This window comes from Aulonocara sp. 'chitande type north' Nkhata Bay, linkage group LG3, assembly GCF_057382095.1.
Source record: "Aulonocara sp. 'chitande type north' Nkhata Bay isolate Kocher_YH1m ecotype deep benthic linkage group LG3, A_spYH_male_GT1.1, whole genome shotgun sequence".
Taxonomy (NCBI): domain Eukaryota; kingdom Metazoa; phylum Chordata; class Actinopteri; order Cichliformes; family Cichlidae; genus Aulonocara; species Aulonocara sp. 'chitande type north' Nkhata Bay.
This window is the reverse complement of record NC_141346.1, coordinates 59,855,908-59,869,436: the sequence shown is the minus strand read 5'-3', so window position 1 is coordinate 59,869,436 and position 13,529 is coordinate 59,855,908. Positions and strand designations below refer to the sequence as shown.

General features: G+C 41.8%; 2 protein-coding genes across 2 annotated transcripts in view; one reads left to right on the top strand and one right to left on the bottom strand.

Moving 5' to 3' along the window:
• LOC147336376 (ribonuclease inhibitor-like) overlaps positions 1–13,529 on the bottom strand; it is a 66,082-nt gene that overhangs the window by 36,868 nt on the left and 15,685 nt on the right. The gene's annotated exons all lie outside the window — the stretch shown is intronic.
• LOC147336377 (mitogen-activated protein kinase kinase kinase kinase 2-like) lies at positions 915–5,574 on the top strand. The gene is made up of 6 exons (XM_086287086.1): positions 915–1,250; positions 1,339–1,410; positions 1,486–1,572; positions 1,655–1,725; positions 1,829–1,884; positions 4,146–5,574. Exons 1-6 carry the CDS (start codon positions 1,064–1,066, stop codon positions 4,231–4,233), a joined length of 561 nt encoding a protein of 186 aa, XP_086143212.1. The 5' UTR covers positions 915–1,063; the 3' UTR covers positions 4,234–5,574.

Below are 13,529 nucleotides of genomic sequence, written 5' to 3'. Positions count from 1 at the left end.
TGGTTACCATGTGTTTTCTGTGCTACAGGAACAGTGTTATCAGCACACAGTTCAACGCCAGCATGCACCATTAGATCACATAGCACAGATAATTGACAGTTTTTTTGTGAATGTCTCGCACATTTCATAACGATAATGTATGTACTGTGAGAACAGAGCTCTGTGTTAAGCCTGTCTGCAGTCCTAACACAGTGCTGCTTGGAGAAACACGCCTGTGCCACAACATTATGGAAAAGTGGCATCAGTCCAAAGACGTGCAGTTAGGGGATGGATGGATGGATGGATGGATGGATGGATGGATGGATGGATGGATGGATGGATCGACGGGTGGATGGATGGATGGATGGACGGGTGGATGGATGGATGGATGGATGGAAGGATGGATCGACGGGTGGATGGATGGATGGATGGATGGATGGATGGACGGGTGGATGGATGGACGGCTGGATGGATGGATGGATGGATGGATGGATGGATGGATGGATGGGTGGGTGGATGGATGGATGGATGGACGGATGGGTGGACGGGTGGATGGATGGATGGACGGGTGGATGGATGGATGGATGGACGGATGGATGGATGGATGGATGGATGGATGGGTGGGTGGATGTTTGGACGAACAGATGGACGGGTGGATGGATGGATGGATGGATGGATGGATGGATGGATGGGTGGGTGGATGGATGGACGAACAGATGGACGGGTGGATGGATGGATGGATGGATGGATGGATGGATGGATGAATGGATGGACGGCTGGACGGATGGACGGGTGGATGGATGGACGGATGGATGGATGGATGGATGGATGGATGGATGGATGGATGGATGGATGGATGGATGGGTGGGTGGATGTTTGGACGAACAGATGGACGGGTGGATGGATGGATGGATGGATGGATGGATGGATGGGTGGGTGGATGGATGGATGGATGGATGGGTGGATGGCATCGGTTTATCTTTAATCTCAAGATTTAATAATCATACAAGAATTCTGTTGTGCTGTTTTTGACGGTTGTATGAACAGGTTCAGCTCAGGTTTAACAAGCATCACTTAACCATCCATGAGAATTTATTTAGTTTTTTTTGTTTTCCTTGGTGACTGTTTCACAGCAACTCGCCATCAGACTCCCAGATTCTCTTCTCAGCTGTGTGTTGGAGTGAGAGACTGTAGTAATGATAAACCACCAACCGGCCAACAGCTCAGGTTTGATATTATAGAGCTGAACGGCGCTCCTGTTCCAGTGCCAGGTAGGACCGTTTCTGCGTGTCTCTGCTGACTTCCTGAAGCTTCAAGCTTCAACTTGTTGCAACAAGCTTCCTTCTTTCCGTGCATCAGGAGATAGTGGAGCACTCAGAGTCGTGCAGGTAACCCAGCTGGACCGAGACACTGTTCTCATCACCTTGGAAAGTAAGTCCCCTCGCATATTGTGAATCCTTCAAATGTCTTTCATGCTCATTCTCAATCTGTGTACCGTTTGGACAGGAACTGTAAAGATCGTGAACCTGCAAGGACTTCCATCCAGACAGCTGGCTGCAGAAATAGTCTTTGACTTCCCCATTGAAACACTAGGTAGAAATGATGATGTGACAAACAAAGTGAATGAGAGCTGATGTGTGTCCTGAAAGCTGAGTGACACCTCCTGTTCTGTCAGTCTGCTTGCAGGATAGTGTGCTGGCGTTCTGGAAGCATGGCCTCAAAGGGAGGAGTTTCCATTCAGATGAGGTGATGAACTAGTAAATTCATCCAACGTTGGCTGAGCTCGTATCATGTGCTTATCATATTAGTTCTAAGTCATTACACATGTGAATTTTCACTTTATGTGCAGGTAACACAAGAAATTACAGATGAGAGTCGTGTGTTCAGAGTTCTGGGAACAAACAGGTATGTTAACTGTATGCTGACAAGAGCTATCAATCACTGTGAGAAACTAGTAATCCTAGTACATCAGAAGTAATCAGGATAGTATTTTTCTTGATACTATTGTTAATAGACCTGGAAGTGATTTTCAGAGTAGCATGTGGAAGTAGCATGAATACTGCTAGCATTAATGGTAGCATTAAAGCAGGAGTCACACTAGAGTGTTTGTTCTGTTGGTTACTCAGATCCAAGGATTTAGGAAATGCAGCCTATGTGTTTGCATGCAGCCCTCCAAAGAAAAACAGCCATTAAAGTTACCAACTACCGTCTACCTGACACTTTGTACAGAAAACTACTTTCCTTAGTGCTAATTTTCTTTATTCTAGTGCCAAATCACAACAATAGTCACTTCAAGACACTGTATATTTTAAGATAAAGGCCCTGCAATTATGGTGCACAAAGGTGAAAAACTCCCTTTTAGCAGGTGAAAACCTGAACCAGGCTGGGGGAGGGGCGGGCATCTGCTGCGATTGGTTGGGGGGGTGAGAGGAGGAAGACGGGACAAAGACAATCTGGGGAAGAGAGCCAGAGAATATTCTCAACTAATGATTGAATGCAGAGAGGTGTTTAAACAGATAGTGAGTGAAAAGGGCGACTGAAGAAGAAACACTTGGTGCATCACGGGAACCCGCCAGCAGCCTAGACTTAGGCTAACTAAGGGAGGATTCAGGGAAGAAAGGAAAGTTTGAAGCCTAATGTTAAAAGTAGAGAGGGTGTCTGTCTCCCAAACCCAAACTGGAAGCTGGTTCCACAGAAGTGGTGGCTGTAGTTCAGGTGGGGGAGCAGGTCACCTACTCCCCGTCTACATGCCAGATATCCTGCATGAAAGTTGCTCTTCGGTGCATCCGTCAGAGTATGAATGGGTGTGAACGGGTGAATGAGGCAAGCTTTGAGTGCTCAGAGTAGAAAACCACTATATAAGAACCGGTCCATTTACCATTTACCAAGAGGGGCCTGGAGACCGAAGGGTCTGGCTCCCATTTTACTTTTAAATACTTGGAACGAAGTGCTCTAATGGGGTGATATGGTACTATAAGGTCATTAAGATAAGACAGGGGCTGATTATTCAAAACCTTTTATGTGAGGATTTTGAATCTTTTATTCTGGATAAAACAGGGAGCCAATAAATGTTCTGTTTCTAGTCCCTGTCAGGACTCTCGCTGCAGCATGTTGCTCAGAGCAGTCTGGAATTGATTTTTGACTAAATAATTAAAACTAATAATAATATATTACTATATTATATTACTAACAAATCCAGGACACCCCTGTTGATCCAGCAGCTCTTAATGAAGTTTGTAATAAGAATCGTGGTGAGTTCATTAGAAATATTTCACTTTTCTTTTTTAAATCAGTCATTACTGGAATCATCTGAAGTGCAAAAACAGTGGGATTATATATGAGAAGGACGGACTCAAAGACTGTCGTGTATCACATATATATTACATCGATGTCCAAAATCAATGCATCATTAATGAAACTGAAACAAAAGTACTGAATTTCATGTGGAAGACCAAACCTCAGCATTCAGGAAAGTCTTATACAGGAGCAAAGATAATGGACGTTACCCGGAGTTTTCCACTGTGAAACCAGGAATAACAGCTTAAAAATGTTTCTGTGATCTAAATCATTGTCAGCCTGGCAGGCAAATAGCGTGGACACCAAAGTTTGTGAACGTGATAACCTGAGAACAAAGACATGTAGGATTTTAAATCGGTACCATAGGTGTGTCTACTGGGAGGCTGAGGCTTAGCGCTGGTGGCTGCCAGTACTAAGTATTATTATACAACCCTTATTTAGTTGATCTTATCTTCTTTCCTTGTGTTTCAGTTAGTTTTTACTCAAACTGGGTGTAGAAGGAATCCCTGCAAAGGTTTCTTTTTCTTCTGTGTTATGTTTTATGTATTTCTCAGCTCTTTGCTTCCTTTTTTCTACTTTAAACTTGTTTGTATGCTGGTGTGTAAATGTTCACACTTATCATAAAGTTTAAAAAAGTAGTAGGCATGGTGATGAGCAGGAACAGGAGTAAAACTCCAGTAAGTGTACCAGTACTGTACCAGTGTGTAGCATTAAAGTCAAACTACAGTGGTTGTAGTATCAGTAGAGTAGTGTTAGTACTAGAGGTGGGAGGAGTAGAAGCAGGTGGAGGCACTGGCTTTAGGTTAGTACTGCCTTTCTCTGGTTCTCCTTTACAACTCATCTCCTTCTCATTTGCTGACAATGTGCAGAGCCATCATCCTTCAGAGCACACTGACTGATGACCCGTCAGCACTGAGCAGCCTGTACATCCTGACAGGACACGAAAGCAGCTACTGAGAGAGGACACGGGGCTTCTCTTTCGACGGTGTTACCAAAGAAAAGCACAGCCTGTCTGTAACTGTGGGGTGGAAACGATGCTCTGTTTCACTGAGGCTGTGCCAGGAAACGGTTCAATGCTGGGAATGACAAATGTTAGGAAGGTATCCTGCTGACTGTCCAGCCTTCACCTGTACACAAGACACCTGTCAAGGTCCTCGCTGGGGTTATAGTTGATAAAGCTTTCTAGCTTTTCTTGTCTATTCAGCTTACCTGCTTAAATCAGACCTTTCTGTTAAAGCTAATGCAGACTCCACTGATCCGCCCGCTCAGTGTGGACGGGAGAATAACCTGAACATGGCCTCTGGGACATCATCGTACTGATGTTATGAAGCGCTCAGTCAGGTTTTCTTCTTGATCAGACTGAGGGGCAGACTGAGTGTGTTTTGGTGCCTCAACATTCAGTCATATTCTGTAAAGCCATTTTCTGTCTGCATGCTGCACATAACCTCTTTGGACCAGAGTGCTGTGACACCTACACCTTACACCTGCAGGAGCTGCTCGGCCATAGAAAGCTGCTCTGTGAAGTGCACGGCTTTTTTGCCAGTGTTGATCTTATGGGTTTAATGTAATAACTAATTTTTCACATCATCGTCTGAGTCGTAATCCCAACGAGGAAACCTGGAATGTAAAACTTGATGGACGCTCCAGCTGAAGAGTGAAGTGTCAGACTTTTAATGGATCTTTCAAGCATTAGCGTACTTACAATGGCAGAAACAGTGCCACGTCTAAAGCATAGGAGCCATCTTCATCTCATTCTTCCCATTTCATGCAAGTTTCTTCTCATCCTCAGATGGACAGAATTTGGTTTGCTGACTTCATTCAGTCACACCATACTAGAGCATAAAAAGTGGAAATAAACTGGCCAGTAAGAAAGTGTGATGCTTGAAAGTATAGCGTAAGGACAGCAGCAGCACTGCATTTACAGCTGATATGATGACTTCAGCATCTTTAAAGAACTGTGAAGGAATTATCAGTGCTAACACAACCTTAAGCACGTGATGTGACCGTATACACTGCTTACACTTTCAGTATCCTTACTTAAAGAGAACATCTCAGAAAAAAGTACAGTTAGCAAGAAGCTTTGAGAACAAGGCAGTGTTATTGTATGCTAACCACCGTGGTGGTGTAGCTTGTCCTGATAAAAAGTGAATGTGGTCACATTATACTTGTTAACTAAAATGAAAAAATAAAATAATTCCACTACATGGGTAAAGATATTTATGATATTTATGGAAAGGATACTATAAAAGTAACACTGGCCTTTCCATGAGAGAAACTTGAAGTACAGTATGCATGTTGAGATTAATGTTTGTTTAATATGGTTTTGCTACTATGTGAAGATGTGATGTTATTAACAACACAGAATAGACAGAAATAAAGATTTTCATATCTCTTGGAGTTTTATGAAGAGTTTGTTGGGTTGTTCTTCTTTGAATGTGTGGATCGATGCTTCTGCGATTTATATCTTAATCCTTCAATTTGTAAAAAACATTTTGAATTCCGTTTGAGAAGATAAATGAAGGTTCTTGCGTTCAAGTGGAGGCTCTAGCAGACTGAGAAAGTAACTGCATAACTGGTCAAAGGAGCTTGTAAAGAAAAGCGTCTGGACTTCTTTAAGTTACTTGAAGACGTTTCACCTCTCATCCGAGAAGCTTCTTCAGTTCTAAGGTCAAATGGTGGAGAGTCCCAGATAACTGCATAACTGTGTTATTCCTGCACCCATAGCAGCAAGTAAGTGAAGGCAGTGATGAGGGCTGATGAGTTCTCAGATCACTCAGTCAGTCTCTGAGCGTCACCTTTATTGTGATCGCGCACTTTAAGCTTTCATGCCTGTATTTTTGCACAATTGTGATAATACTGTATTGAAAGAAATCTGTGCACAGACGAACATGGGGTGGCTTTGCTCAGGTAGTAGAGGAAGGTGCTTCAATCCCCGTCTGCATGCCAAATATCCCTGGGCAAGATACCAACCCAGAGTTGCTCTCCGAATGTGTGTGAACATTACACAGAAAGTGCTTACAGAGAAAAGTGCTTGCGTACACCTGAATGAGGCAAGTTCTTTAAAGTGCTTTGAGTACTATATAAGAACCAGTCCATTTACATCGCCAAAGCACTCAATACTCTCTTTACGAAGTTCTCTGTAGTTTGTTTCTCCAGCACCATATTTGACCGCGGTCAAGTGAGCCCTCACTTACGACCACACAGTCAAGCCAGCCGCACCTAAAATGTTGTTGCACTATTCTTATGCATATTACGGTACGGGTGCCGACTGGCTTAGAAATGCAGTCTTTTGTGTCCTGACCAGAGATGGGCAGTAACGCGTTACTTGTAATCCGATTACTTTTTTCAAGTAACAAGTAAAGTAAGGGATTACTATTGCAAAAACGATAATTAGATTACCGTTACTTTCCCGTAGGAACGCTGCGTTACTAAAACAGTGATTTTTTTGCGAGAATGTCTCATGACAGTGACGTAAGCAAGTGCAACGTCCGTGACAACAGCTGTGTGCAGATCAACAATGGATAATATATCGAGTGCGGGAGAGAGTATGAGCGTGCAGCGTTTAAAGCGTGGAAGTACTGACCTTACTTTGAGTTTGATTCCATAAAAAGTGACAAAAACATTAGTGTCCGTTGTGCGTGGGAAGAAAACTTCTTTTTACGGCGAAAAAACCCCCTAAACTTCCAAGCAAGCACCGAGTGCGCTACGACGTAATGGGAAAGTCACAGAGAAACTCGCGGATTCTTCAACTGACCGCGGCACACCTGCACCAGGGTAAACCTCCGCCTACCCTACTCCTGCTTTACAGGTGAAAATAGAGCCAAAGGACCACTAGTCTTTGATTTTATTTATTTTCTGCTGTGTTTTACTTGCATCTATTTGAAAGAGTGAGTGTAAACACAAAAAATATTTTATTTTATGTGCTGGAATGGGCAGAAAATAAGTTTAAATATTAAACAAATTTCTTCCAGTCAGAGAATGTTGCATATAATTAAATTTTTGCTTGATGCATAAAGTTAAAAGATTAAAACTAATTAAACAAGTTTTAAAAAGAGAGACTTTTCCATTTGATTACATTTTATATGATGAATTATGCAGAAAAAGTAGAATTGGGCTGAAAGATCTATCGCTTTATCACCTATTCAGGTTGTAAATCGTGTTTTTAAAATGTAACTAAGTAATTAATTACTTTTGAAAATAAGTAATCAGTAAAGTAACAGGATTACTTTTTGGGGGAAGTAATCAGTAATTAGTTACTGATTACTTTTTTCAAGTAACTTGACCAACTCTGGTCCTGACACTATTGTACTTCACAATCCACTCCCAGTTTTGGTTCATCTCCACTTTTCCACTTTTTCCACTCCACCCTGTGATCCACAGCCCAAATTACTGTACGATTCAGAGAAAATTAACAGTAAAATTTACCCAATTTACTGTACTGTACTCTATATTTTCTCATATTTGAGCTCAGATTACAGGAAAACTGTAAGAGGTGACACTGATATCTCACTAGATTCTGACTCTGGGTGACCCCCACACACCCAAGATTACCGTACGGTTTCTGAGATTGCTTTGTTAACCCTCTCAAGGCAGGCATTGCAGATATGCAACAGTTAAAAGCTAACAACCTGATCACCCCACATACATATTTCATGAGTTTTTACTCAGAAGTACCACTGCAGGTATTCTTTTGTGCATTAGCAACAAAAACGTAATTTGAGCCTGAGAGGGTTAAGCATGAGTATGACAAAGGCTAAGAAAATATACTGCCTACAATAATATCAAATTTAAACAACAAATTACAAAATTGCCACACCTGCTGTTATTGCCAGGTGTTCGATAGAGCATTATTTAGTCATAAAAAATACATATCACTGAAATATCATCAGTAAAAGAAACACTCTGTCATGGTCCTGGGTCAGTGACCCAGTGCTTTTAGTTATCATTTTCTAGTTTATTATGATGATGATGATTATTATTATTGTTTGAGTTCTATGTGTGATATTCGGTCTGCCTTTGAGTCTGTGTCTCTGTCTGTCTATGGTGTCACCCCATCTGTTTGTGAAGCTGTCTGTTTAGATCTGTGTCTTGTTTGGTTCCCCGTGTCTGAGTTTCCTGTTTTATTGTGAAGGTCTCTGTCTGATGTGAGTATGTTCAGTTTACATTTCCCCTGTCCCATCAGCTCTGATTTCTCCCAGCTGTGTTGCCCTCCTGTCTCTCATCCCCTGATTACTGGTGTGTGTGTATTTAAGCCCTGTGTGTTCTCCTGCATGTTGCCGGTTCGTCTGTATTACTCAGTGTATCCACCGTGCCTTCTCCTTGCGTTTCATCGGCATTCTCCTCTGCTCGTTTTCAATCAGGATTGTGCTCTGTAGTTTAGTTGTTTCCCAGTTTAGTTTAGTTCGAGCCCCGTTTGCTGTTTGTCCACATTCTTTTTGTGTTCAATAAATCACCTTCACTTCTCCACGACTGCCTGTGATTGGATCCTCATTTATTCCGCACGGCTCGCCTCGGCAGCCGTGACACACTCACTATGTAAGACATGTTAGCAAATTCAGTTAATAAATAATGTATCAAATCTATACAGATGTTTGAAGGTATATTGCAAAGCATGTTTGTTTCTTATGGCTTACAAATGTGTTTGCCTTTAACATAATTTACATTTTATTTATACAGTTTCACAGACGAAACAAAATAGGTTTCCTGAACTGTTCTTCGTGGCCTAATTTTGAATCCTTCTGAGGGGGATGCATTATCCATGAAGGTGGGCAATTTGTTCGTCGATCTCTGACCCTCGCTGACTCTGACGCCTCCTAATTCTGCTTCCAGCCTCGCTGATTAATTTGTTGTCACTGATGCTGTCACCAGTTGTACACAACATCTCTGTTTGTCCACCAGTCTAATCTGTAATTCAGGTGAACCCAGAATTACCTGCATCTTTGTAATGTTTCAGAAAATATACACTATATGTTGATGGGCTTTGTCCCACTTTTCTTTCCTTTATAAGTAAGAATCTCTGTGGTTTTAATGACAATTCATATACAGATTGTGGAGGACATTTTATTCAACACTCAAAAAAGTTCCTCACCAGCAGACTGTAGTACAATTTCAGCCCACCGTTAATAAACCCATCCAATGCAGCGTTATCAGAGAAATTATGCAAGTGTTATGTTTGTATGTACTGGTAATCTATTTATCATTTATCATGATTCCTGCTCTGATGATTACTTTCTTCTCCTTCTGTAATTTTAACAGATAAAGGATGTTGAACATTAAGCTCCAAACAGGATGAATGAGGAAGACCACAGAGGAGAATCATGGATGTAGTGAAAGAATACATGCAGATGGTTTTTTTCATGGTGGAGGAGCAACTTCTGATACCATCTTAAAGAAAAAACACATAAAATTGAAGAGTAAAAATAATGACAACAATATGTCTAAATTTTTTATTAAGTTTTTAGAGCAAATGCAGTCTTGTCATGGTCAGAGTTGCCCACTCATATTTAACTAATTCAAATACAATTACTGCATTTAAATGCTTATGTTCTAATAAAAGGCATCGTTTAATACTTCTGCCATCACAACCCAAATAAATCAATGAGAGGGAAATGGGAAGATTAGTCGTCAGGCAAGGTTTACTGTTCATTTACCATGCCTTGATAACAGTAAGCTTAACAAAAGAAAAATGTTGGCGACGAGAAAAGGTGTTCTGTCAAAACATCCTACCGTAGCGTAAATTTATAGTCTTGTCTATCAATCCGTGCTAACTTATCAGAATATGCTACCTTACGTGGTTAATGGCTCCGTTGTATAGGTAGCGTGTTCAGATGACCCAATCACACTATTAAAACATGCTTCCTGCTGGGATTTATATAGGTAGCGTGTTCAGATGACCCAATCACACTATTAAAACATGCTTCCTCTGTTCTAGGATGCCCTCTGGACCCAGTGGAGGTGGTGAGTGACAGGAGAACGGCGGCTAAGCTGTCATCCCTGATGGACAACATCTCCCACCCCATGCAGCAGACTGTGACAGCACTGAGCAGCTCCTTCAGTGGGAGACTGCGGCACCCACGGTGTGGGACGGAGAGATTTCGCAGGTCTTTCCTCCCCACTGCTGTCAGACTCCATAATAAAGACTTTAACTGATCAAGCACACACATCCATACATATGCAATAATACTAAGTGCAATAATCCTTTCTGTCATCATTGTATTTTTACTCAGTTGTATATAGTATTTGTATTTGTATTCTATTTTTATCTTATTGTATATTTATTTTATTTTATTCTACTGTATATAGTATTTTATTTTATTCTATTCTGTACAGTTGTGTACTGTATTTATTCTTATTGTATTCTAATTTTTGCCTCATAACTCTTGCACTGTCTACTTCCTGCTGTGACAAAACAAATTTCCCACGTGTGGGACTAATAAAGGTTATCTTATCTTATCTTATCTTATTTATATAGGTAGCATGTTCAGATGGCCAAATCACACTATACATAACATAAGTGGTGGCTCGTCCGGGATCTTTGGACATTTTAGTGGAGACTGAATGTCAGTTTGTTTTGCTTTTAAGTGGGTGAGTGATGGTGTTCAGTGTAATTGAGCAAACTCCCTTTAGTGTGTTTCAGCTGGGTGACTGTGCTGCCCTTCCATCGAAGCACTTGTTTGTTGTTTTGCTTTATTGTTTTAGTTTGTGTTTGGTGGCTATCCTGTGTGGGGGTACGCTTCAGAGTTTGGTAGGAGACTATATCTCTGGTCTGCTGCCTGCTCTCGAGTTCGCGTTTAAAGTTGCCTCGAGCCTGGTACACCACTGAAGACTAGGGTAGGGAAAGTAAGGGATTTGTTGTTTTTAGTGTACTTTTGGTTTTGTGTTGTAGCAGGTCAGGTAATCATTTTGGGTTTGACTGTTGTGCTCCTTTGTGTTGGTCACATGTTACTTTTTGTGCGTTCAGTGTGGCAACTTCAGATCCTCATGTAGGGGCATCCATGCTTAAAGATGCCAACTTGCTTCAGAGGAACTTTTAATTTGTTTAGGGGTCCTAGAGGAACCCTTTTAAGGGAGGAGGTGTTACGTCCCTCTGCAGCTTCTAATCGTCTCAGTGTTTTCAGCTGGTGCTAATTGGCCACACCTAGTCAGGTGTGGATAAAAGCATACCTGAGGCAAGCTTCCCGGCAGTGCACTAGTCTTTGCCTTGGTGGCACCAGCCATTTTAGCCAACCTGGTTTTCCATTTTAGGATGAAACCTCTTCTCACCCACACTCTGCTATTCATCTCTGTTTTTATGTTGCGGCTTTTGAGCCGGGTCGTAACACTGAAGATTACAAAGATCAACATTAAGACCAGTCTGTGCATTCAAAGCAGTGACAGAAAAGAGTGTGGGGCATTAACCCCCACTCACTTCACAGTTCACAGTTCATGTTCACAGCGAGCTTCGTCGAAATTTAGAATGAGACCCTGAGGGACCTTGTGTTCTCCACAATTCTTTCCAATTCCTTCCAATTCTCCCAATCCTCTGCTGTATCATCCATGTGCTCTCTGGCAAACTTCAGACGGGCCTGGACATGCACTGGCTTCAGCAGCGGAACACGTCTGGCACTGCGGGATTTGATTCCCTGCCGTTGTAGTGTGTTACTGATGGTGACCTTTGTTACTTTGGTCCCAGCTCTCTGCAGGTCATTCACCAGGTCCCCCCGTGTGGTTCTGGGATCTTTGCTCACCGTTCTCATGATCATTTTGACCCCACGGGATGAGATCTTGCGTGGAGCCCCAGATCGTGGGAGATTATCAGTGGTCTTGTATGTCTTCCATTTTCTGATGATTGCTCCCACAGTTGATTTTTTTCACACCAAGCTGCTTGCCTATTGTAGATTCACTCTTCCCAGTCTGGTGCAGGTCTACAATACTTTTCCTGGTGTCCTTCGAAAGCTCTTTGGTCTTGGCCATGGCGGAGTTTGGAGTCTGACTGTTTGAGGCTGTGGACAGGTGTCTTTTATACAGATGATGAGTTCAAACAGGTGCCATTCATACAGGTAACGAGTGGGGGACAGAAAAGCTTCTTACAGAAGACGTTACAGGTCTGTGAGAGCCAGAGATTTTCCTTGTTTGAGGTGACCAAATACTTATTTTCCACCCTAATTTACGAATAAATTCTTTACAAATCCTACCATGTGGATTCATGGATTTTTTTTTCACATTCTGTCTCTCACAGTTGAAGTGTACCTCTGGTGCAAATTACTGACCTCTGTCATCATTTTAAGTGGGGGAACTTGCACAATCGGTGGCTGACTAAATACTTTTTTGCCCCACTGTATATCTGTGTTTGTGTGTGGATGCCGGAGTTTCTGAGAGCACCTGTTTACAGGCACCTTCAGGCCTGGTGGGTGTGGCCCTGCCAGGTGGTTGGCCACCAGGGACGTGCAGAGAGGTTTAAAGGGGCGGGTGCTCAAAGTTAAAAAGGGGCACATTGAACCAGGCTGAATAACAACAACACACATTCATCAAGAATCTAATATGGGAAGGGCAGGGCTGTGTTGATCTGAGACTGTAAACATTAAAGAGTCCATAGGAGAGATGGTAGCTGATTAAACAAGGGTCATGAGATAATAACAAAATGCAAAGATTGGTGACAGCGCTTGGAACCATAAGGCAACAAAAAACTGTGAGAAATAATTTAGGCTCTGCCTGTGAATCACTCTTTGCTTCTCTTCTTCCTTCCTTCCCATCATTTCATATATCTCTCTCCACTTGCTGTCTATGTGAGAACAAGGCACAACTTGCTATTGCAATAAACTATAATCTAATTATCCACACCTAACAACTCCTGCACTTAATCTATAATAAAATGATGACAGAAAAATGTTATAGCCCTGCCTTTAGTAGCCTCACACAGCTCCTGCTGTTTCCTCCTCATGTCCTTACCAGCCATGTCTGCACAATGTTATATCATGAGTAATATTTTTAAAAAATCCATCTAAATAAAACACACACATGCACGCACACACAGTGACATTTTAGACCTTCTTCAGAATACTGTATATACTATGGGCATCATGGTGCCCATAGTATATACAGTGGTCCTGTTGTTGTACATGGTCCTGTTGTAGTCAGACAGCTGGAGCTTTGTGTTCACTGTGTTTGTGTCGATTGTGAGTTGACAGGAATCTAAGTTCAAAATACTTATTAAATACATACATCATTGATTTAATGCCAAATAATTTCATTTCCAACATTTACAATAAATTAAA